This window comes from Bacillus rossius, chromosome 2, assembly GCF_032445375.1.
Source record: "Bacillus rossius redtenbacheri isolate Brsri chromosome 2, Brsri_v3, whole genome shotgun sequence".
Classification (NCBI taxonomy): Eukaryota; Metazoa; Arthropoda; class Insecta; order Phasmatodea; family Bacillidae; genus Bacillus; species Bacillus rossius.
In genome coordinates this window covers 78,335,307-78,360,975 of record NC_086331.1, presented here as the reverse complement: position 1 = coordinate 78,360,975, position 25,669 = coordinate 78,335,307, and the positions used below count along the sequence as shown (strand labels likewise).

The following is a 25,669-nucleotide window of genomic DNA, read 5'->3' as shown; positions in this document are numbered from 1 at the left end:
TGTTTCTACGAGAGGATCACTGACGGATGGCTTCAATATATATTCATAATATATATAAAACTCTTTTATTTGTTTGAACTTTTTTTTTCATAATGTAAAAATCGTTGCATGGTGCGCGCATACCATCAAAACTCACTCTCATAATTTTTCATAACACGCCTAAAAAAGAAGTGAGGTTGAACACAATGTTCTCAGGCAACGACCGAAATATTGCTTTATTACAAATTGCGGACACGAGATTTTCTAAATGTTTGATTATTGTTGAAAACAAACTAAAAAAAAAAAGATTTGTGCAATTAGTATAACAGTCGTTTTCCCTCTTGTTTTACGTTTATTGTTAATTATTTTTTATTTTTACACTACATTTGTGTAGATGTACTTTCTGCACATTTACGGTACCTTTATATTCTTTCTACTACTAGATTGCATCTATGTTTTTTAGCCGGCCAGCTTTATGGGTTGCCGGGGTTTTCGTGAAGGGCACACGTAAAGTTCTTTGATTAAAGGATTCCAATTATTGGTAAGCTGGTTTATCATTACGGGTTTTTATAACTATATTCTCCGTACTAGATAAGACTTCTAATCATTTGATGAAATATATCCTCTAATTTCTGTAAAAAAAAAAAAAAAAGCCTTTTCGCTCAAACATACCCATTTCTTTAGGATGTCATACGAGGTATAAGCGTTTCGTTTTACACTATAATTGCATAGTTTTGTCATCATCTATACACTATATTAATGTTTTTGAGGAATTTTTTAAAATAAAAATAGATAGCTGTTTGATGGTAATTGTTGAGGTTATAATGCCCATTCTACAATAACACGTAAACTGAGATGGATCTCACGCAACAGACGGTGACGGACCCGTACGGATAGTCTAGGAAATGCTGAGTTCTTCCGTAAATGAAAGCAGCAGAAAACGTTCTAGGAAATCCGTCTCCATTTAAATGATCCGTCTCGTTTCTGTGCCATTGTAAAACAGGCCTGAGGAGCTTAAATCCTCTGGTGTGCTGTTGTGAATCAGTGTAATGTTTTTTCCTAAATGCCTCCAACTCTAATTGCCACGGTTTAGCCCTACCTATCTTCTGTAGACCTGGACCCATGTGGGCTGATGTCATTGAGCAATGAACTATTGGAGTGCAATAGGTGATAAAGTGATAGTTATTTTATTAATTAGTTAATGTAGTGATCAAAAGTTTTCTTAGACAGTTTTTAAGAAATATGGGTAAATATGTAGAGTCGTGGTATATGCGAAAAAATGCTAAAAATCCGAAAATACTTTTATTCTATGCTCTTTCACTTCCTCTTTTCAAATCAACCGGCGGAGATAAGAAATTCCAAATACTTAAGGAGATATCAAATTTGTTAATTTTCATCACAATACCTGTGTATTCATGAATTCATGCGGCAATCACCATTGTTTCTGGTTTACGAGTATCTATTATGTTTCTTATTGGACTATTTTGTCACGTGACAGTTCCGTGATTGGCCAGTATTCCAATTAACCAATACGTGATTATTTATTTATGTTCCGTCGGAGGTATCGCGACGTAGGTGAACGACTACATAATTTCCTTCTAATGGCAAAGGAAATGTACCCGCCTCCAGTTTAGGTGGGTTTTAACGTTTATAATTTTAAAGTCTTATTTTTTTATTTGGATATTGTTGCGCAAGTAATAAGTAACAAAAAATTTTTACGTGAGTTGTTAATGTTCATCATTTGTCCCGGTTTGTTAGGTCAGGTCAGTTACATTATAAATATTTTAAAACTAAACAGCCATTAAAATTAATTCACATTATTTTTTATGTTCGCTTAGTTTGAAAGTATTAATAATGTAACTGACCTGACCTAATCGACCATTTTATTTATTACGCATTCACGAACACACAGCAAAATAACAAACATGGCGACGTTCAAATGGTTGTACAGGTGTTGTATTGCAAAATTAAAAAATTTGATATCTCCTAAAGTATTTGGAATTTCTTAAGAGTTGAGATCCCGGCACAGTGTGCTGATAATCTGCACTGTTAACAATCTGCTGGTGCTGTTTGGCATCAAATTATTTTGGAGGCATGTCGTCTGCCATTTGCAGCAGTTACGCAGGACAGTCAAAGCAGTGATGATTGGATTGGTAAATTTTAATAATTTGTATTACCACTCTGATCAACTGTTGGTAAACAAATGCATGTTATTAGCAACTATGAATGACACCAATCAATCTAATATGTGTGTTACTATGTGCAGTTACAATAAAAAGCACACACATGTATTTATAATTAAAGTTTTTGAATGTTTAAGGGGTAAATATGTTACATTACAGCTTTTCCTTGAAAAAAAAATTGTAAATATTATTTTTGAGTACTATTTGTTACCCTATTTCCTACCAAAACAACATTTTCACATTTCTTCTGAATTCTGAAATACTAGATAGTATGGTGGGTGAACAAGTCCAGCCAAATTGAGTGGTACAAAACATAAAAAAAAAAAAATAATAATAAAATGAAAATTATTGAAATTGCATTCCTACATTTTTAACTTGCTAAACAACCCAATATTCATTAACTAATGGTCCTTCACAACTACAGTTTTTTTCTGGAATCCAGTCTAAATTTAAAAAATAAGCCATTTGGCAAGAATTAATACAATTTCATGATTTGATAGTATTTTAAATGTCACTGATCTAATCTAACCAAACCTTTCATTTTTATCACTGGCACTGCAAGCACTTTTTTTGGGATGGAAGGGGAAACCATGATATTTTTTTTCAATAATTTAAGCTGATAACTATTCTTTGACTGTTTTCAAAGCATAAAATTTACATTAACAGTTACTTTCAATGTACATGTTCAGCTAACAGAAAGCTTTAAAGCCATTGTTATTCTATCCTATTTTAAAATGAGTAGCACTTAATAACTTACTGCTAACAAAAAAAAAAAAAAAACATGTAATGCAACATGAATTAAATCAATAATTTAAAAAAATTTAACTAGGAAATTTTAATTTTAATTTTTAAAATATTCAAAAAGGTATTTATACTGATAGTTGAATACAATAACAATGTACAAAAGTTGTCTCATTTTCGTTGGTTTAATGGTGTAAGATGCACATCCTGCTCATTTTGCACTCATTTTATTTGTCACACTACAGGTACTGCGCAATACACTGTTAACTCTTTTGTTTTGCACCTACCGTGGTCATATTTACACTTCAATGATTTGATATTATTCCTGAGACATCTATATACAAAAATAAATATCTATTCTACTAAGAATAATTTAAACTTTATTGTAAGAAGTCTCTGAATGTAAATAAATTCACGTACACATTTAGTTAAATATTATGAAATACTTAGTGCTTTTGCTTTCGTTTGGTGAAAACAAGTTGTTCAAAATTGCATTTTATGGTAAAATTTTGTTCAGAAAAGAGTTGTGTAGTAACATTTTTATGTTTTGACAGTAAAACTTATTTTCTCGCAACAAACCATCAAAATGCAGCTTTCTAATTCTGGTCTGTGTAATTGCCATTCTTAATTTGTTTTTATGCAACAACAAGCAAACAATTTTTCACATACATGGTAATATTTTTATTTAATAGAATTCTACACACTCAAATACATATCTCAAAAGAAAATATATATAATTTTTACCTAAAGCTACTAAAAACGAACTTCGGATGGATTTTGCTTAAACATACACATAATTCACTGATTTATGCTTTTTTTGCAACAACAAGATGTTGAATTTGTCCTCTGTAGTAGGTATCAGTTTGTTTGTAGGACTTGTGGCTTAGGTAATAATCTAATATTTAAACAAAAAAACATTTCCTTGCAACAAAACATTGAATATGGACATCATGCTGGCCGCTCTTTAAAGTTCAGTATGATGGGGTTATTTTTCTCTTTTACGGCGAGAGGGTGTACTTTGTTATAAAGTATCAATTGTTATGAAGATGTCAACTTGTAACAAGTCACAATCGTGCCTTGCTAAGACGACTGTTCCTTGCAATAACAAAAACACTTGAAGAAATTCCCATACAAAGTTGCCGGTAGTGGGATGTAAAGTTCTGTTTATGACTGTTAAGTGACTTGAAACTGTTAGCGATAATTATCTGCCATCACCTGGGGTCTTGAACTCGATACCCGGGGTGAGCCTAGTAGTTGCTGGTGTTGCTGTTGAGGTGTTTGTTCTCCGGGAGGGCGCCAGGCTAGTCTTAAAACGTCTAGCCGTTGTTGTGGTGGGTCGTCGGCCCTAGCATGCACTACTAAGCTCCTAGGCTAATTGGTGGCTGAACACGATGAACACACGCACGTTTTTGAACGGATGGGAAACGCGGGGAACGGCACGTCCGTCCTAGTTGATGACCCGTTGTCGACTGCCGTTGACCGCGGCTGGCCTAAGATGGGGGGGGGGGGGGGGGGGCAGCGTCAGCCTGCATAGGCTAGGCTAGGGGTGCGGTCTCGCAGTGGGGTAAGGTACTGGCGGGGTGGAGACCGGGCTTCACTGTCACAGGCGGTACGACGTCAAACGCCCCCCCCCCCCCCTCCCTGGAGAAGCTCGGTCTTTCCCTGCGATTGGTACCCCGCAGCATGTTTGCACCCCTAGCATTGGCGGCAGGTCCAAGCTGGAGGTGCTTGGAGGGGCAGCAGCTGGTAGGGCCCGTGCTCTGCTCATAGGTCATCCCGCTGTGTGCACCCAGGGGCTGCATCAGCAGACCGGACACCCCGGATTGTTCCCAGGTGGTAGTCTGCAAGGTATCCCGGTGGCCGTCTGACCCGTTGGGGCCGTCCGGTCAGGTTGTCATGTTGGCGGAGGTCAGTTTGGGTGGCCGACGTGGTCTTTTCACTTTCTGGAATCCCGGGTGATGCCAGACCACTCGAGTTCTGGTTGGTTTGGACCTCCTCGGGTTCCATTGCAGGTGGTGTCAGCGCGTGGTCGCTGCTCCTATCAGGTGCGGTGTCTGCGCCTGTGAACAGCCTTGTTCACATTTGTCGCTGAATTGGTCGCTGTGGGGTCATTGGCTCATCGAGGCCATTATCATCCAGGTGACACGGGTGCTGGGTTGGCTGGCGGGGCTGTTCGTTAGCCTCGTCGTTCGGCTCGATCACATTGACAGTGAAGTGGGCATCCTCCAGGGATGCCAGGTGGCCCCAGGCTCCCCGGGTCAGTGACACAGGTGCATCGGGGTCAGTCTCGTACGGTTCGGTCACGACCGGTGTTGTACTTGGTGCCTCGTCTGCATCAAATGTCATTTCATCCAGGAGACATCAGTGATAATTACTCGTGGTAATCGTTTGCGTCTGAACCGTTGGCGTGAGGCTTGCCCACCGTTCTGGTCCTCGTCCCCCTCACCCTCAGGGGTGGTCGGATCGTCCAGTTCTCTCCTGGGTGCTGGGTGTTCTGGTGGAGTCACTGTTACAGGCGATTCTGGGAGCCTGTCTCCCGGGAGTGTGGCAAGGCGCAGGTCATCACGATGAATCTTCTTCACCCGCCGTCCCCCTAGGCGCACGAGGTATGTGGTCTGGCCCAGGCGTCTCTGTACCATGTAGGGGCTTCCCCAGCGGGGGGCCAATCCTGCGCAGTAATTATGTGGTGTGGCCGACAGGGGATGGACACGCACAAACACTTGGTCTCCTGCTTGTACGGTGGGTGACTTGTGGTTCGTCGTTGGTGTTATTTCCATCGCGTAGACTTTTTGCCGTTGGCGTGCTTCTTCGTGTGTGGCTGTGCGGAGGCGGTCTCGCTCTTCCGGTCCTTCTGTCGGGTGTGGTACTCCATGCGTGGCCCATTCACCGGGCAGGGGTAGATTGTGTCCCTGAACCATCTCGGCGGGTGTTCTACCAGTTGCCTCATTCACCCGACGGCGCATGCAGAACAGGACATCTGAAATGTGCCTGTCCCACTGCGCATGGTCTGAGCTGAGGCGTACGCGCATCTGCGCCTTCAGCTCCTGGTTGCGGCGTTCGGTGGGGTTTGCCCGCGGGTGGTATGCGGGTGTGGTGTGGTGCTGTATTTGATGATCGTCGCACCAAGTCCTCCACTGTCGGCCCAAGAACTGGCTGCCATTGTCGGAGAGGGCTGACTGCGGGTAGCCCCAGCGCGGCAAGAACTCTTGTGCCAGGATCTTGGTGATGGTGGCGGCTCGCACATTTCGACAGGGATAGGCCTCTGTCCACCGGGTGAACAGGTCAGTCACTACAAGCAAGAACCTGTTCCCCCTCGGTGTTCGTGGATATGGGCCCATCACATCCAGCGCTATTCTCTGGAAGGCTGTGGTGGGTTCCCGTGGCCGCTGCTGCTCCTCCCCATCTCTCCGTCGTGCCTTCCGTTATTGACAGACTTGACATTCGCGCACGTACTCGCGTACATCGCTGGCGACTCCGAGCCAGTGGTAATATTGGCAAACAGCCCGCTTCGTCTGGTCGGTGCCAGGATGGCCGGCTAGGTCGTGGTCATGGTAGAACTGTAGTACAGCTTCCCGGGCTTCAGGTGGTACGTACGTCTTCCAGTCCACTTGGTGTCCAGGTGTACGGCACCACACGGTCCCGTCTCGTACACACCAGGTGTCATGTTCCCCCAACGTCGCCTGTTGGCACCATTGATCGGCCTCTGGTGATGTCCCTTGGGCTTGCAAAACTCGGTGGTGGACATCGGCTGCTGTACTCGGTGGTACGTTGTTTTCCTGGGCATCGGCTGTAATCCGCGTGCATGTTGCATCTGGTTGGGCTTGCCTGTTTTGGTGGCTGGGTGGCAGCATATCCTCCCAGTCTTCATGGTCGGCTAGCTCGCTGTTCTCGTCTGGCTCGCGAGACAGAAGGTCGGGCAGCTGGTTGTCTGTTCCAGGGACGTGTTCGACTTCAAAGTCAAAAGATTGCAGGAACAATGCCCACCGGATCAGCTTGCCCTTCCTCCCCTGCATGGTGTGCAGCCAGGTCAGGCACCTGTTGTCTGTGCGGAGCGTGAATGGTTTTCCTTCCAGGTGCGGGCGGTACTTCTTCACGGCCCACACGACAGCCAGGCACTCTGGCTCGTTACTGTGGTAACGACACTCTGCCGAGCCGAACTTCGCACTCGCATAGTCGATGACTTGTCGGTCTCCATTCTGGTCCAGATGGAACAGCACAGCTCCCACCCCTAGGGCACTGGCATCGGTTTGCAGGTACAGGCGGCGCTCTGGGTCCATCCATGCCAATGTGTGGCAGCTCGTGAATGCGGCCTTGATGTGGTCAAAGGCATTTTGTGCGATCGCATCCCACCTGTAGCGCAACCGTGGTGACAAAAGGTCTGTGAGTGGAACAATGATGTTTGAAAAGTTCGGCATATAGCTCCTTAACCAGTTAACGAGTCCCACGAAACGTTGTAGCTGTTTGCGGGTCCTCGGCACCTCAGCCTCCGCGATTTTCCGCAGGTGGACTGGTTGTGGGCTGTTGCCTGCCGCATCCACCAAGTGCCCTAAGAACTCGACTTCGAGCGCCCCGATATGACACTTGGCTGGGGCTGCTGTTAGGTGATGTGTCGCGAGCCGCTCTAGGACGAGGGCAAGGTGGCGGATGTGGTCCTCCCATGTCTCGGAAAACACGATGACATCATCGAGGTAGGCTATGGCATTCTGTCCCACATACCCCTCTAGCTCCCGCGTCATCATCTCCTGGAAAGTGGCTGGCGCGCACTTTAAGCCGATTGGCATGGCAATGAATTGGAAGCGCCGCCCATCTGGTGTTGTAAAAGCAGTTTTACCTCGGTCCCCAGGCCGTATGGGCACCTGCCAATAGCCAGCCTTGAGGTCAAGCGTGCTGAACACTTTGGCTCGTCCTAAGCCTGCGATGGCGGCCTCGACACTGATCTGGGGCGGAGGTGAGCTGATGGTGATGGCGTTCAGGGGCCGGAAGTCCACACAAAAACGCAGCGAGCCGTCCTTTTTCGGGGCCAACACCACACATGAATTATAATGGCTATTGGAGGGCTCGATGATGCCATCCCGTAACATTTCTGATACCTGCTCTCTGATGGCGCTCTGCTCTCGGAAGCCATAGCCCCTGGGTGGTTCATGAATAGGTTGATCATGCATGGTTGGGATCCGATGCTCCGCCACTGTGGTGCGTTGCAGGGGGTTGGCGAGTGCAAACACATCCTGCCTCTCTTGCAGCACCTTTTCCACAGCTGCCTGATGCTGCGGGGGTACATCGTGATGCAGTTGCGCCAGTGTAAGCGGTTCGCGAGGTGGTTCAGGTGCGAGCCCCGTGGCATACACTGTGTATTGCTCCCGGGTTCCCACGTGGACTCGTGCAGCCTTCAGCTCCACCACAGCATCATGCTCTGCTAGCCAGGGCTGTCCTAATACGAGGTCCTCATGCAGGTCCTCCCCAACAAGGGCAAGAACTGTGGTTGACATTTCCCGAAGGCTTACCTGGAGTTCGGCTTGGCCCACTGTCATCCCTGGCCGTGTAGTGGTCGCAAGGCGCAGCTCGGCGCGGTGGGGTTGGAGTGCTCCCGGGGGTACTAGGCTTGGGGCGACAAACACATGGCTCGCACCTGTGTCGACCAGTGCCGCCGTCGGCTAGCCATTCACCTCCACCAGGATGCGCAGCAGGTGGTCGTGTGGCCGGAACAGTTGGCCGAGCGTCGGTGTGGTACCTGGCATCATCCCGATAGGTGGTGGTGCAGGGGGCTTTGAGGGCATTGGCCCTGTGGCCGGTGATGCCGTTGGTAAGGATGGTGCCAGTAGCACTGCTGGTGGTGTGGCTGGTGGTGCCAAGAGTGAGGTTGCAGCAGGTGGTGCCCTGGCTGAGGTCATGACAGGTGGTGCCGAGAAGGGAGTTGCGGCAGGTGGTGCCGAGAAGGGAGTTGCGGCAGGTGGTGCCGAGAAGCGAGTTGCGGCAGGTGGTGCCGAGAAGGGAGTTGCGGCAGGTGGTGCCGAGAAGGTTGTGGCAGATGACGCCATTCTCGCGGGGGGTGGGCCCCTCAGTCCCGCACCCCCGGTGGTCCATTTCCCGACTGCGGCACTGTCTGCTGCTGGCGTGGTGGTGGGGGAAGTGGGCATTCACTGTGCCAGTGATATGCTCCAGTGGCGCAACCCCGTTGGCACTGAGGTGGCCGCTCATGGTTGCGTTGCGACTGGTTGTCCCGGCAGCCTGGCTGCGTGGTGCTCTGGCGTGATGCCAGTGCATCCTCAATGGCCCGCTGCCGCCTGGGAAATGGTTGAGGCTCACTCAGCCTGGCTTGGTGGTTGGTCACTGGTGCACCCGGTAACGCTAGGCTGTGGTACCCCCGGTCTGTCATTGATGGGTTTCGGCGCCACACCATCTGGAGGTTTCCTTCAGTGGCCATTGCCTGTTGCACATAGTCTTCTACTGAGGTGTGTCAGTAGCAGCGGAGGAAGGGCTGAAGCTCATCACGCAGCAGGGTGGTGACAGTCGGCAGCGCTGCCGTTGGTTCTGTGTTCGGCATGATCCGCCGAAACAGCTGCAGTTTGTGGGCGACAAACTGCTCCACTGGTTCCCCGTCTCGCTGCTGTCTCCCATAGAATTGGGAGGTACACTGTACCACCGCCTTTCCTGTGTCAAAACGCTGCATGAACTTGGTGGTGAACTCCGGCCACAGCATTCCGAACTGGCCCCAGAGGCTCCACCAGTGACGTGCCATGCCCTGCAGCTGCTCACTCGCACGTTCTGCCCATTCATCAGGTGGTATTCCCGCCCTCGCTAGGCGCACCTCGCATTGCCGTAGAAACTCGCCCGGGTTCTCCTGCGGCAGTCCACTGAACTCCGGTAGTATTGCTCTACCCGTGTTCGTCACCATTCGCGGTGCCCCCCATGTGGCGCTCAGGTCGGTCAGCGATGTGTGTTCCCGTGCCTGCCTTGGCTTCTGCTCGCGCTGTGTGCAGTTTGCACACTCTGTTGTTTCTATTTTATCTGATGGGTTTCCCGTGGCGGTGTGCGTGATTGGTGCTGTGGTCACTAGGGCAGGCGGTGCAGTTGGTGGTAGCCCTGCTTCGTCCTTCCCTGGCCACACAGGATTCGATTGCATTTCCCATGTGGACTTTATTGTTTCCTGCTTTATCGGGAATTTTAAGGTGTCTGGTGCGCATCGGCATGTGTTATGCCACGGTAGTGTCCCTGTTAATAGGTCCATGCCCTTAGGTAGGTAGCAGTTTGCACAGACTGTGGTTGAAATGTGTGGTAACATTTTACCGGTGAACAATCGTGTTGTTGACGTCACTGGTAGGTGTCAGTTGATTTGGTGTAGCTAAGATAATTTAGAAGGATTAGATCGCGTAACAATTTTTACCAATATAAAAGAAATTCACAAATAATGTCCGGTGATGTTTGGTGTAGTCGGGATGAGGACTCGTGCGCGCGCACAGGAGGGAGGGGTGGCGCGGTAGGCCTCTGCCCGGACGACCGCACAAAGAGTAGAGTGATAACTTCGGCTGGTGGGAGAAGCAGGGTGGGCCGTAAATGAGGGCTCGGGGTATGGAGTGGGGGGAGGTGTGTGGGCAGCTGCCCGGACGTTCGCACAAAGAGAAGAGCGTTAGCTCCGGCTGGTTGAAGGGGGAGGTCGGTCTCGCTCCTTTGGAATGTCCAGAAGTGAAAGGGAGGGGGCCCTTTGTCCGCTAGTCTTAAAGCGTCTAGCCGTTGTTGTGGTGGGTCGTCGGCCCCAGCGTGCACTACTAAGCTCCTAGGCTATATGGTGGCTGAACACGATGAACACACGCACGTTTTTGAACGGATGGGAAACGCGGGGAACGGCACGTCCGTCCTAGCTGATGACCCGTTGTCGACTGCCGTTGACCGCGGCTGGCTTAAGAGGGGGGAGGGCACCGTCAGCCTGCATAGGCTAGGCTAGGGGTGCGGTCTCGCAGTGGGGTAAGGTACTGGCGGGGTGGAGACCGGGCTTCACTGTCACAGGCGGTACGACGTCATATCAAATAAAAATGCCTGAATTTAATGATGACTTTTATTATTATTTTTTGACGACCAAAATTACTTATTGCCAAGCTGCTGAGATGGCATGACCTCTTGGCCCAGCCCTCACACAATGACTGACGAAACAAAAGCTGGGGACTTCCCTGAAATGCTGCTTTCCTATTGTCTACAACACTTGTTCTTACAAATACTATGTAGTGATTCCCCTCCCAGAGGGCTTACTCTCAGTTCGGTCACATGTGTCTGTCTTTCTCTTACTCAAGATGCGATCAATTATCATTTTGGCGCCGCTCTGCCGCAGGACATCTTTCTTTTTACTCACAGCACTGTCTTACATCGTAGACATGTCACAACTACATCATAAAACATATAAAAAATATAATTATAAAAAGAATATTTAAATGCAATCGACTATTGAAAATAACAATTAAACACATAATAATCTAGCCAGCACAAGGAAAATCAGTAAAAACAATGTAAACAGGCTTCTCTCAATAAAATAATTAAACATCACCATTAATTACCAGATTATTAATGATGATCTCAATCTATTCATTCTCTTCCATTGTGAAGCTAACCGTGCTTCTAGCTTCTCATCTGTTTAATTTCTGTGCTGTTCTTTGTTTCCTGTTTGATTCACCACTGGCAAGAGCTCTCCTCTTACATTTCAGCATCCTGTTAAATGTTACTATTACTTAACATACTAAAATTCCACTTAATACAAAAGTATACTGTTGCATGCATCTTCTCATCGCCTATGTATACACTTATGAGCTGTAACGTATCCCCACCACAACAGGATAATGGAACATTTGAGAATGTTCCAGAAGAGAAGATTCTGGACTTGTTTCTGGTTTATAAATGTTCTTGAACGTTCCAGAAAAGGAAGTCCCTTTGATGGTTCAAAACCATTTGGAACATTCTAGATCATCCTGGAACATTTTGAAAAATTCTAGAACATTATAAAACCTTTAAAATTCTATTACATTATGGACCATTCTAGAACCTTCTGGAAGATTTTATAACATTCTGAAATATTATACATCATTTTAGAACCTTCTAGAACATTCAGGAACATTCTGGCCAGTCTCTGCCACTTGGGCACTTAATTCCCAGCTGCTTCACCGACTTCCCATGAGCAGTCCGTTGTTGCGATGCCCTATTTTGATTCCGATTTTTTCAAACCCAATCCCGGCCCTGCCAAACCGAAACCTTCTTCATGGATGGGGGATGCAGGACTACTTTACCATATAATCCCCTATGGAGCTGCAGGGGTGGGTTGCGGAGCTATAGCGGCACGCACGGTCAAACCACGATTACATTCATCATATGTATTCATTTTGTGGGCTAATTAAATGTAACTGAAAGAAATCTACTGAAGAAATGATAAAGATGAGGTCAAAAATTTAGCATGGCAGTTCAGAAATTAAAAAAAAAAGTTTTCAAAAGGGTAAGAATTTTTTGAAATTGCATATCATCAGTTCTATTTTAGTGGCTGGATTAGCAGATATTACATGTTAACCCAATATAAAAAAGAACTGCTTCATAAATTTACCTATTTTTTTTCAAATCTAAAAGACTGTACAAAAATTTATTACAATAGTGGTTATGTTATCTGTGCTTCACATGCTTAAAGTTATTTTGTGATGCCAAAATATTACACTTTCCCAGCATTTTACACTTATATTGACTGTAAGAATGTAAACTTTACGCAAAACCACACAATTTATTCAAAGATTTTACCTGAAATAAAAAAAAAACTCCCAAAATTTTACCACTGAGACTGATTGTAGGTCAGTTACCTTCCAGTTCAAAGAAAGCAGTACAATAAGAAATAGTTAAATAATTTGTCGCGGTGTAGTCGCAATAAATAAAGCTGAACCAAAAATACATTGTGCCAACACTTACATATACCATTGGAAAATATAAATACAGTAATATTAAGTAAATTTTTACATAACAAATGTGAAACACAAGAAAAGCGTTAAAATATTTAACACTACATTAACGTTCCTAAAACTGTGATAATTTGTGCTTATTACTTGATGATAGAAAAATTCACAATAATTATAGCCAGGATTTTATGGTGTTACAAAAAAGCAGATTTTGTCATTAAAATTAGTGGATTTCATCTGTCATTAAAAATTTTAACACATGTAAATATCAAGCACATTTACGGTGATCAGCTGCTTCAACATTTCATGTATGGTGCTTCAATTATTGTGTACGTGAAACATTCTACATGTATTGATGAAAGTTAAAACAAAAATATGTAGGTAACTAAAACATTCAATACCTATGTTCCTTAGTTCATGAGAGTGTTACAAATATAAAAATTAAAAGTATTGCTGATCTTTTTTTTTTAACTGCAATGTCTTAAGCCAAGCTTTTATTACTACTAATATGAATAAAAAAATAATTATGCAATGTTAAAAGCCCAAAATCATTTTACGTATATGTTTCCTTCTGAATTTTCTGTGTAGGCCTTTAGCCATATCTGTATAGTATCAGCTATAGACTACTTTTATTTACTTTTAAAAAACCATTAACAGAAACTGAATTAATATTTTTATTTAGTGTTGTAATTATTGAGAATGTTTACGTGGTGTTATTCTTATTTCGCAGGTATTTCTTTTTCAAAATTAATTATAATTGTAATTTTGCATGCTAAGGTTATCGTAGTGTTGTAGTGTTAATTCATCCTTATTTGCAGTTTAACTTCTCTTTGTTTTATCATATTTTATAGGTTGATCATTCCTTATTGTGCTAAGTCTGCACTAGGCACATATTTCTTCTTGGATTTACACTTGAACACAGTTCTCCAGGTAGGAATTGTTTCATCCAATATTCCTCAGAGGACCATTACTCTTTGATGCCTTACCCAGTTTGAATTTGAAATTTTCTGGCAAGAATGTAGTGTAAGGAAGTGTGAAAAAAAAAGTCGTGGTTTAGTTGGTCATTGGGCAAGATGCCTCCTATGTGAGGGGTGGTCCCAATTCTTATGGGACCCCACACAAGAGCCGAGAAAATCTCGCTATGACTGTGAATTTAAGTAGCTCTCATTCTACACATCATAATTTTAGGATGTCTGTAATTTGTGGCAATAGACCTAAGATATAATGCCAAGTCCTTAGTGATCTTCAGCGTTGGACTTTGGCAATATCTCGAGCTTGAAGTTTCGGCCGAGTCGCTACTTTTTCCCTACACTTTGGCCCTAAACAGTCGTCTTTGGTGAGAGAGTACCAGTTTTTAGCAGTTTTCAGCAGAGAAGCTGCCATCGCTGAGTTCCGGATGCCTGAAGTGGTAGCATTATTTTATTCGCCATAGCTATCGTTTACATACCTGGATGCTGTGTTGTCCGCCTGGAGGTCTTGTAGACGAAGATATATATACACACACATATATATATATATATATATATATATATATATATGTACTGACCGAACCCGAGTATTCTACAGCATGTTAGTATAGTGATTGTGATTCCAATTGATAATGCACATATCTCAGAAATCAATACACTAACCGTGAAGTTTTAGCCCTGAGATTTGAAACATTTTGTGTAAAAGTTTAATAACTGATAGTATTGCATTTTTGGATTTCATCTTCTTCCAGTTACTTTTGTGTTATTTGTGTCTATCATATTATTTTTCCTAGCTTTTTTAGGCTCATTTTATTAGATTCATATGCATTGGAACGAGTTGGCAGTAATAATATTAAATGTTAGAAGTTAGGTCATAATTTGATTTAAGGCTAAGATCCTGAGTTTCTCCCAGGCACGCAGAGAAAGAACACAACATACGTAGTTCCAAAACCCTCGTTAGAGAGCACTAGCTGTACGGATGAGCTATGGACTGGTGAGGGGGGTGGTGGTGGAGGAATAGAAGGAAAGAAGGCCCTTTTCTTAGAATTCCTTATCGCCCAGGGGGGTGTCATGTTCTTCAACGAGGCTGAAAAAGGGGATGGGGGAAGCCAGCCAACTGCCTGCCTCGGAGAGCAGTAAGATTTCCGCTCGGTCTTCTGTGTCAATTCTCCCCAGACTTCAACCGCTCGACCCTCAAAGCGCGTAAGAGAATAAATATTACTATTTTCGATACATTTCAGTTCTAAACCCGTAAGTAACCGTATGCAACCCAGCAGAATTATAATAAATATTAATTTTGTGCATACATAGTAAACAAATATAAAGAACACTTCACATATGTATACGATAAACATATTGTACGTTTTACCGCGGTGGGTTGGTGGCGAAACACTCAGATTTTGTCTCTTCTGCAAGTTATGCAAGATCAAGTTTTTAGTTATTTATTATAACATATTCAACTAGTTTGACATGCTTATACTAAATATGCTAATCCATGAGATGACACAAGAACTTTCGTGCACAGCTGACCACTACAATCAGTGAGGTTGGCCAATAATGCAGTTTTCCTACCCGTAAAAAAAATGTTTTGTAATATACTGTGCAATAAAGGTTTTGCGCTTCTACATGTTTTCTTGCTTTACACATTTTGCCACAGATATATGATTGAACATCTAATTACGTCACTATCTGTTGTAAAGCGTTATTTTTTGATATATTATTAAAATTTGTTTTCTGTACGACGATATAAAAGATGACCTTTTTATACAATAAATTTATATTTGTAGCTGAATATATCTCCACAGAATATTGCAGCTTCTTGCACTAATTTTAGTTGTTTGAATGTATTATGCATGTAAGTATGTATACACGAGGATAGAGCTGAAGCATTTTTTGGTTTGCTTTTAGCCGACCTGCAGCTTGTGGTTTCGATGACCCCTTAATTTTTATTTATTATGTATGATGTTTGAAATCTATGTCATTAGTTGCTCAATGACCCTGACATTCGTCAAAATTTTTCTTTTAAAAATACGTAATTAAAATGTACAAAATATGCTATCGTGTAGTAATTTATTATTGCAACGTAAATATTGGCTGTCGCATCTGACGAAATGGAGAGCGCCTTCATGCTTTCCCTACGGGTGACGTCAACAATCACCGGTAGTTCTCCTTGTAGGTATTTATGTACTGCAGTTCGTACAGGCACGAAATAACATCTGTTGTAATTAATAATTAATATTTTTATAATTAAAATTTAAATCTGAAAAGTTCACAAACCTTTACCACGAACCGCCTTCGCTACCCAGTAAGAAGTGTCGGAATGAAATTGTAGGGAGTAGGCTAATTGTCATAGGTAACAAAATAATATTTCAGAGGTAGCTAGATAAAGTGATACGCAAAGAGCAGTAATTCCTCTTCTCCCTCCCCCCTCAAAAATGCTAAAAAACAATCGACACGTCACCACGACAAACACTGCTTCAGATCTTTACCTGGATCATACAAGTAGGAAAAAGGCGTGCATAAATTACGACCACTGATGTTATATACGGAAATAAAATGTCTAAGTACTTACTGAACTACCAGAGTCTTAAGTGATCAGGAGCGAGTAATACTAGTACAATAAATATAAGTCATTGACGTAGTCTTATAGTAATTTATACTCACGTTTTATAAATTGTAATTGCTGCATGCCAAATTTACATTTAAAAATTGCACAATAAAGAAAAATTGAGAAACAGTAAAAATTAGTAAGCTTAGTATATAATTAAATGTCTTCGGACAAATGGAAATAAAACAATTTGGGGACAAGTTATTTATTTAAATAGCAATGTATAAAAATGTATTTAGAAAAATAATTACACATTCATTGCAAATTAATAAAAAATATAATTTTCTTAGATATACAAGTATCATTACATTACATTTTCAACAACTGGTTCACATAATTATACATTTTCACTTTTTAATCAAGAATACATAAGGGCATAAACGTATAAGGCACAGAACATAACAAAAATTGATTTACACTAAAATCCACCCTGTTTATATAGCATACAAACACCAATACAATACTAATTTGAACAAACTATTTTGGAGGTAAACATAATTTTATTAAAATGACTCTGAAATTGAAGTAGGCTCTAATAGCATTACAATATGAGTACTACAGTTTGGTTACTCCGAGCCCAGGCTTCAGTTTGAGGATTGAGGATGGGGTCAATGACCGATTGCTGTGAAGTCATGGCGACCATTTTTGGTGTCAATATTCCTCAAAATTCCTAAAAACAATATTCCCTATTTCAACTGAAAAATTCCCGTTTGAGGGAAAATTTCCCGTTTTAATCTTCAAAAATGTCAACGGCATGAAAATTCCTAAAAGCTGCTTCAATTTCCTTATTGTCAATCCACTCTAAGCCACCGAGGTCCTTGAAAATTAGGATTACATCACTGCCATTTTGAATTATGTCGTAACTGTTGCAATTATCAGTACACCTACCATATTGAAAATCTGTATTTTTTATGCTAGAAAATTGTGAAAAACTTAAAAAAATTATATAAAAATGTAATTAATAAAATTTTAATAAAAAAATTATTAAAAAACACTGTTGCACATATCGTTACGGCTACCATCTGGGATTCTAGAAATGTTGTATGTTTCGCTACATCCGCTATATTGGATGTGTATAACTTCGTCATTGCAATTTTCGTGCCCACCATCTTGGATTATAGAACATTGCAATTATCGTTACGGCCGCCATCTTGAAAAAACGTAAATAATATCCAAAAATATAAACAAAATTTTATAAAAATTAATAAAAATTGAAATAAAATCACTAATCCATCTTGGATTATGATATCACTATCGCCATCTTGAAAATCTGTACTTATTATCAGATTTTAATAAGAAAAGTTTTAAAATTTATAAAAAATAATTAATCCAATTTTAATAAATTATTATTTTAAAAACGCACTTACATCATGGAGCTCGGAGTCCTCGGTTCGAACTCGATGAGGGCAAAACTATACTACTACTAACATGTTTATTTAGGTCGATCCGAATTAAATAAAGTATGCCTTATGTGCTTGCAATCTTGCGTACTTCACATGCCCTTGACGTATCCGGACGGGTTCAATGTTTGGCCTCTTCACATGGTACTATCCAGCCAAAAAGTATGTTTACATTATATTTTTGCACACAATTTTCATTGAGAAAAACGTTAAGTTGATAATAGTCATTTATAACTCTTAATTGCTGTCCCGCGAATTTACAGCAATTTAATTTATTATTTTACCTACGTTTTGTAGTAATGATCGGTAGCCTGTGTATGTGCATGTTTGTTGAAACTTCTTTGTAAACATGTATAAATTAATGTTTTCATTAAATGTATAATCAAAATGGTTTGTTTTTAAGAGTTGTTAAATTTGTAATATCAAATATAACATACAAAACGTTTTTTTTAAATGGTGACGTATTTTCAACTGGAAGTACGTGAGAAGTATACAGATTTGTTTACTTGCGTACTTGTATAACATACTTAATTTCCAGTTAGGCAGCCTTTGTGATGTCTCTTACAGGGACAAGTACGTATAGTGTTATATACTTCAGGCGAATAAGGACACAGCCTTACAATCTTCAATTTATCTAGAAGAATTAATTAAATTTAATAGAGTTTGTAATTGATTTTATGAAACACGGAAGGCCATTATAAAGTTTAAATCCACTGCATAAACACTTGCCAAGGCAGTATTTTTTGTGGTTCTCTGCATGTGTGTTTTGTGGTGGTTTCTGGTTCGATAATTAAGTTTTTTTTTTTCATGTTTTGATATATAAAATGTATGCAAAGATAAAAATACAAGGAACAGGATGAATCTTAACTATTTAAATAGTTGTCTTTAGTGACTCTGAGGTGGTTTATTCATTTTAATCCTTACTGTTCTTTTTTTTTTTTTTAAGTTGGATTTATTTAGAACTCTAAAAATTAATGCCGTAACTAATAGAGTGAATAAAAGAAAAAAAAAATGCTGTTCGTATGCAATTGTATTGACATGATTTTGCTAGCCCATAAATCATTGAAATAAAAGTAATCTTTTTTTTAATTATGTAGATTTTGATGAAAGACTTCCTATTTTAGCAGTTACCACTACGACTTCTGGAAAATTTTTACAAAATTTTTCGTTACCTGGTTTAGTGTCCCTAAAATCATCGTCATATCAAAACTTTTTACACACACGCACACACACACACACACACACACACACACACACACACACACACACACACACACAGTATCAGATTTGGTAGTGAATTTAGTACGGTAGTTAAGAAATGTTCTGTACTTTAGCCACTGGTTTTTTTTTCAATCCCTTACAGTATTATCTACCACTTTCGTCTGAAATAAAACCATATACGACTAACCAATACTGTAAGGGATTGAAAAAAAAAAAAAACAGTGGCAAAAGTACAGAAAATTTCTTAACTACCGTACTAAATTCACTACCAAATCTGATACATTTATTGTAAATCTTCTAAATAGTATCTAAAAGTTTCTCTGAAACAAACTTTCTTACATTTGAGGAATATATATATATATAAATATATATATATATATATATAAATAAAAGAATTATGTTGGAGTCATCCACAAAGGTAATGAGATACTTATTTTTACTGATTATTCCGCGTCATTCACGTATTTATTAATAGGACAGGACAATGCTTCCTTGGGCAACCCTGATACCCTGATAGTGGTTTAGATATCAGAATTGACAATGAGGACCTAATCATTTAGACTGAGCTGAATGGGTACTATACGTTTCATGTCATTAAGATAATACTATAATAATTAGTGTATTTTTATACTATTCCCAGTTAAATTTAATTATTTTTACTCAAACATATTTTGATTTATTAATCGTGTCAAATGCCTTAGGTGCTTTACAAAAAATTCCTAGTGATTTTTATAAATTGCCTTGTATAGGTATCTTTCACATTTCTTGCTGTTCGTTTGCAGTCAAATGAATGAAAAGTTCTTAAAAATTCAAATATGTATATTATCAGCATAAAATCATGCACAGTTATTACTTGCTGTAAGTTTTAAATTAATTGTTTGGCGGTTTATTCACTTGTTGGATTATGAATTCAGTGACAAGATTTTGGATTATTTTTTGAGTTTTAAATGTTTTGATTGCATGATTGTTTGTGATTAGTATTATTCATGTGGCAGTTAATATTTTTCTTTTTATGTTATTTTTAACTTGTCACATGCCCACCAACAGCTGAGGGCTTGGGCAGTGGGCACGACATATACAGGACAAGGACAATGTGGTCACTGCAGTTATGTGGACACCCCTCCCCCTTCTTCCGTCGGCAACAAGAGCAGGCAAGCACAACGTTAAGGGAAACTACAGCAGGTTGGCACATCTGCAATTGGCCAACACACGTAAGGTGAACGTGACACAATAGCTGCAGTGACCAAAACAGATACAAATAAACACAAATAACCAAAAATAAGGATACAATAAATTACAATAACAATAATAAACAATAAAACAATGAATAAAACATAGAAATAAAAAAAATAGAAAATATAATTACAAAAATATAATGGACAAACTAGGAACAACTAAAAATACTAGTAAAAACTAGTAGCAAACCTACCTGGAAATGGTAAGCTGCTAAATCAGAAGTTAAGCTAAACAAGTCCTGAATTATTTAAATAATATATTACATATTTAGTTTATTGTAGTTCGAGATAAGTCTATACGTTAGGTCATTGTTGTTATGGTGAGTGCACAGAGTTTAAAGTAGACGACTATTAAAATTAACTCTCAGACCAGTATTACCAAGGAGATAAGTAAATTTAATTTTAGAACTATTGCAATTTTGAATTAATAGTGAATCTGAGTAAGCTCTGCTGTCAGCAAGGGGAATTAGAGTAGGATGATGAAATTTCTTTAGAATAATTAGTTGAATTATTTGTTTTGGTTACTTTCCATTTTATTAATATTAATCATCTTGATGTCATTCCAGATAATTGAATATTTTAGTTTATATCTAATTAATGATAAGTGAAGGGAAAGAATAGAATCTGAAATAGTTGTAAAAAATCTGACGTATTTTATAAGGGCAAAGGTTCTACGAGAAGTAGAGTATAAATAATAAACATGCTTTTGAAAATATAATTTGGAATCTAAAATGAGACCAAGATCGTTTGTAAAGAAGTATTTGGAAATTAAATTGTTCTGTAGTTTATATTCCTATTTAACCAGGTGGTATTTCCTAGTAAAGGATATTATCTTGGTTTTTTATTTATTAAGTGTAACCAAATTTTGCTAGCACCAATTATTGTCTCGTTAATGTCATTTTGTAATAGTAAGAATCAAAAGTTGTTTTATTTTTCCTATAGATTTTAAGATCATTATCAAAGAGTATACCAGTAGAGTTTTTAAGGATCTGAGTGATATCATTTTTGAATATATTGAAAAGCAATGGTGATAATGTACCTGCGTGTGGAACACCAAAAAAAGCATTGAGCAAAGAGACGTTGTGATTCTTAATGAATACAAAAAAAATATTTTTTAAGATAGCTGGAAAACCAATTAAAATAATTACCACGTGAACCAAAGTTAGTTAACTTATTAAGCAGTAAGGAATGATTAACAGTGTTAAAGGTTTTTGCTAGATGGAAATAGCAGGCATTAGCCTGTCCCCTATTAGTAACTTCATTAAATATAGGATTAAGAAAATTAAGTAAATTAGTAGTAGTAGACATTCCTGTTCTGAAGGCCACGTTAATTACAAGATAATATATTACTAAGTTGGAAATTTAAGAATTTGATTATAATTTTTTAAAAAAATCTTAGTAAAACCCATTGAGTAAAGAAATTGATCGATAATTTGAAACAATAAATGTGGTACCATTTTTGTATATCTGGATTACCTAGGCTCTTTTCCATTTGTTGAGGAAAAATTTAGATTTCAAACTAGAGTTAAAAATATGTTGTAATAGAGGTACTAATAAATGAGTCAAAATTAAATTAAGTCTGCCATTGGGACTTGTGGATTTTGATGATTTTAATGCCTCAATAGCCCAAAGTGCAAGGTTTTCAGAAATGGTGGGAACAGTTATAGTCTCTAAGTACATGTCAATGATAGTAGTTTTAGTTTACAACTTGATGACACATACACTAGAAAAATATTGGGTAAAGAAATTAGATAACACAATAGGGTCATGAGATATAACACTGCAAACTTCTAGTAAGATATGTTCATATTAGCCGTTTTACATAGTGCCAAAAAATTGTAGGATTATTCTTAATATTTTTATTGGTCATATGAGTCCAATTAATTTTATGACACTTGATTACAATTAAGAAAAATATGTATAGTAGTACATGTAATTATTTCTTCTATATAGTTTGTGAGAATGTTTCTTGGATTTTAAAGCTTGTATTAATTCACTAGAAAACCAAAGAGGATATTTAGACAATTTTTTTCTATAGATAAAGGGATGAAGGTATTGATTTGATCGGATACAGTTAGTTAATTGATCAACAAGGTCATTAACATCAAAATAATTATACAAATTTAACCAGTCATGATTTTTATAGAGTTATAAAGACCAAAAATTTTACTGTCTTTGTAATTTTCAAACACAGAAGATGGATATTATTGTAAGGTATCTGTTTATTATAATATTGATTTTTAAAGCCGGATGATAAAGGTATTCTTTAATAAGCACATTGGTAGCATGAATTGTATACAATGAAATATATTGGATAGGCGAAGATCTAAAATATTTTTAGATTGCTGGGTGTTGTTACACTGGATTAGCCCAAGGCTGGATGTAAAATTAAGTAGAGTTGAGCTTTGGTTTTTACATGTGTAGGCAAAATGTTAGGAGTTTGATTGTAAATCCAGTCTACACTGGAAACATTGAAGCCACCTAGGATCACCAAGTCTTTTTAATAGGAGATTACTTTGTCTTTTCAAAATTCAAAATTGTCAAATAAAGCATTAGGTGTTGTATCAGGGGGAAGATAGATATTACTGAAAATTATTGATTTATTAGGTAATGATTTTATTTTCAGCCAAACAGCTTTGACACCAGGGAAGTCATAATCATATATTCAGACCTGCCAACTCTCATGATTTTGGTGTGAGGCTCACGATTTTAAGGTCTATCTCACGCCCTCACGCCAAAATAGTGTTTCCTCGCGATTTTTCGGGGCCCCAATATTTTGTTTGTAAAAGATACAAAACAAGTTTTACGAAAGCTTACAGTAACGAGTTTCCATCAATACTCGAGTCACGTAAAGGAAGCAATTTTGCGTTTTGTAGTGTGTGCCGTGCTGATTTTTCTATCTCGCATAGTGGAAGAGGAGACATTGTGAAACATGTCGCTACAAAAAGACACAACTAACACGTGAAGTGTATTGCTTCCAATAAAAAAATTAATTTTGCTGTGAACAGTGATTTAGTGTTACACGAGCAGAATGTTATTTTACATCTTTTTTAGTTGCGGCCCTGCATGATCACTACACGACAGCGCTAAATTATGTTCAACTAAATTAAATCTGCAACCTATAATTTGTTGAAATAAATTTTGAAGCAGAGACCATGTAACATATGTACATGTCACTTAAATTTAAAGATTCTCATTTGTTTTTTTTTTATATCTAACCTGTATTTATGGGGCTGAAAATTTTTATCGAGGACCTCATGATTTTTTTAATTTGAATGTTGGCAGGTCTGTATATTGGTTGAACGGATATAAATTTGTGTGTGTTAACAGCTGATATAACACCGCCATCTCTTTTCTTCCCTGTAAGTTGAGCATTCCTGTTGTTTCCAAAGATGAGATATTCGTCCGTGAGAATATTATTTTTGTTCAACCATGTTGCCCTCAGGCAGATGATATAGTGAGAGTTGACAAGATTTTCAAAGAATTCAATAGATTTAGTGCTCAGTCCTCTGACATTTTGATGAATACCCACTCTTTGGGATTTGGCTTCACAGAAAATTAATTGAAGGTGATCCTCCAGGCACCAGAGTAGCATTGACGGGCTCTTCTGTGGTCAAAAAATTGCTGAGGATTTATTTGGGGTGAAATTTCCCATAAAAGATACTTATCAGTCACTTCCTTGGCCAGAATACAATATTATTAATTCTAATGAAAGGAAGCATATGAGATGAATTTGTTTCTAAGTTAGGGACTTTCACTTGAGACATTAAGTTTGTTGGAAATATAGTCAATTTTTTCTTGTTCTTAAACAGATAGTTCAAATGTGGTAACAAAAAGTGCTTTTGTCTTTTTAAAGGTAGGTTTGGAGTTGTTTTAATAATGGATATATTTATAATACCCACTTTTGTTGGATATTTTTTCTTTTTGTGTTCCTGTTTATTGACAGAGTTACCATTTAATCTGGACTTGCACCAAGAAAAAGCCATCACTGTCAACGTGTTGGTTGTTGCTGGTTGAGCTTATGAAGCACGAAACCCACTGAATCGGATCGGCCCGGCTCGGCACGGCACGGCGCGGCACCGACCGGAACAGAAAAATAAGTATGCATGCATTTGTACGCGAGGTAACCCACAGCATTGTCCCGGCTCGGCTCGGCTCGGCACCATCCAGAATCGTCGGCAAAGAATAATTTCCGCTCCGCCGGCCGGCCCGATTGGCTAGTGTGGTGAAAGTAGTGCTTAGAAATGGTAATGGAAATGAACGAAGAACTATTAATTGAAGCAGTGAGGGAGTACCGTATGCTATACGATACGTCACATGTGTATTTTCATGATGCGTCTAGGTGAGAGAATGCGTGGAAAGAAATAAGCGAGAAATTTGAGAAGTGTACACGTAAGTAGCTACTTTTTTTGGTTCTGTTATTATTATTATTACTACAATCATTAGATGTAGTAGTAGTAATATTATAATTGTTTGAGCATCCAATGTAGCTTAGATTTGTACAATGCCAAATTAGTTCATGTTATTGTACCGTGACAAAATACGTTACATTATTATTGCAGAAACATGTTTACTGCATTGTTGTACTGAAATATTATGTCTAGGACTGTAGATAGTGCTCGCGAAAGAATTTTTGGTATTTTTTTAATTTTTATTCAAAGAAAAACTATTTTATCTGTTTTCTCAAAACTATATTGTTGCAGATGCTACACACAACTTAAAAATTGTTTGCCATGTATTTTCCAAAAAAATACTTTATGCTACATCAGAAAAAAAAAGATTAAAAGTTATTAAACAAAGCAGTATGTCCGTAACAGTATATAAAATCACACAAGTTTTGTGTATATAAGTCTTTACCGGTTCGACTGTGCACTGTCTGTGGGCCTACGCTACATTTCAAATCGACTCCAGCATATTTCCACACATTTCTAAATAGAATATTATCTCCTGTTTGTAAACCGAAAATGATAGATATATGAATAACAATTACACAATATTCCAAAGTGATTGTCATTAATCTTATATAGGCCTACTACGAAATTTATCGCAAAAGTTGCAAGTATGTTTATTTTTCATTAAGGCCTGGCATGCCTGCCACTGTAAACGCGATCCATTTGCCACGGTACACTACCATGTTCAGAGACGAAATAGTTTCTGAATGAGTCTCTTATGTTGCTTGCAAGTGCTGCGATATTCCCGCCAACTCTAGGCAACTGTTGGAGAGCACAGATTTCGTTGTCGTTTTCCTGTTCTGCAGGTTCCCATGCACACACATCATTCCGCAATAAATTATGACGAACTGTTGTAGCTAACACAATTTTCTCCATGTTCTTTGGAAGAAAGTTGTATTTAATGGAAAAAACACGAAATCGTTTTGTTAGTAGACCAAAAGCGTTTTCGCTGACACGCCTTGCTCTACT

General features: G+C 39.5%; 2 protein-coding genes across 2 annotated transcripts in view; one reads left to right on the top strand and one right to left on the bottom strand.

Annotated features, from left to right (window-relative positions):
* The first annotated feature begins 433 nt into the window (after nucleotides 1-433).
* The window catches only part of LOC134529389 (solute carrier family 35 member G1), a 47,422-nt gene continuing 22,186 nt past the window's right edge, over nucleotides 434-25,669 (top strand). Inside the window, exon 1 of the mRNA XM_063363405.1 lies at nucleotides 434-520. The gene's annotated coding sequence lies outside the window, so the exon portion shown is untranslated. The remainder of the gene's footprint in view (nucleotides 521-25,669) is intronic.
* Nucleotides 4,980-6,241, bottom strand: LOC134528909 (uncharacterized protein K02A2.6-like). Its single transcript, XM_063362575.1, has 2 exons — nucleotides 5,326-6,241; nucleotides 4,980-5,233 (listed from the first exon to the last, which is right to left on the bottom strand). Exons 1-2 carry the CDS (start codon nucleotides 6,239-6,241, stop codon nucleotides 4,980-4,982), a joined length of 1,170 nt encoding a protein of 389 aa, XP_063218645.1.

Excerpts from the sequence above, each read along its gene's own strand:
- LOC134528909 (XM_063362575.1), bottom strand. The coding sequence starts at position 6,241 with ATGGGCCCATATCCACGAACACCGAGGGGGAACAGGTTCTTGCTTGTA. Across the intron at positions 5,234-5,325 it reads GGGGGACGAGGACCAGAACG|ACGAGGCACCAAGTACAACA; the intron begins GTGGGCAAGCCT and ends CATTTGATGCAG.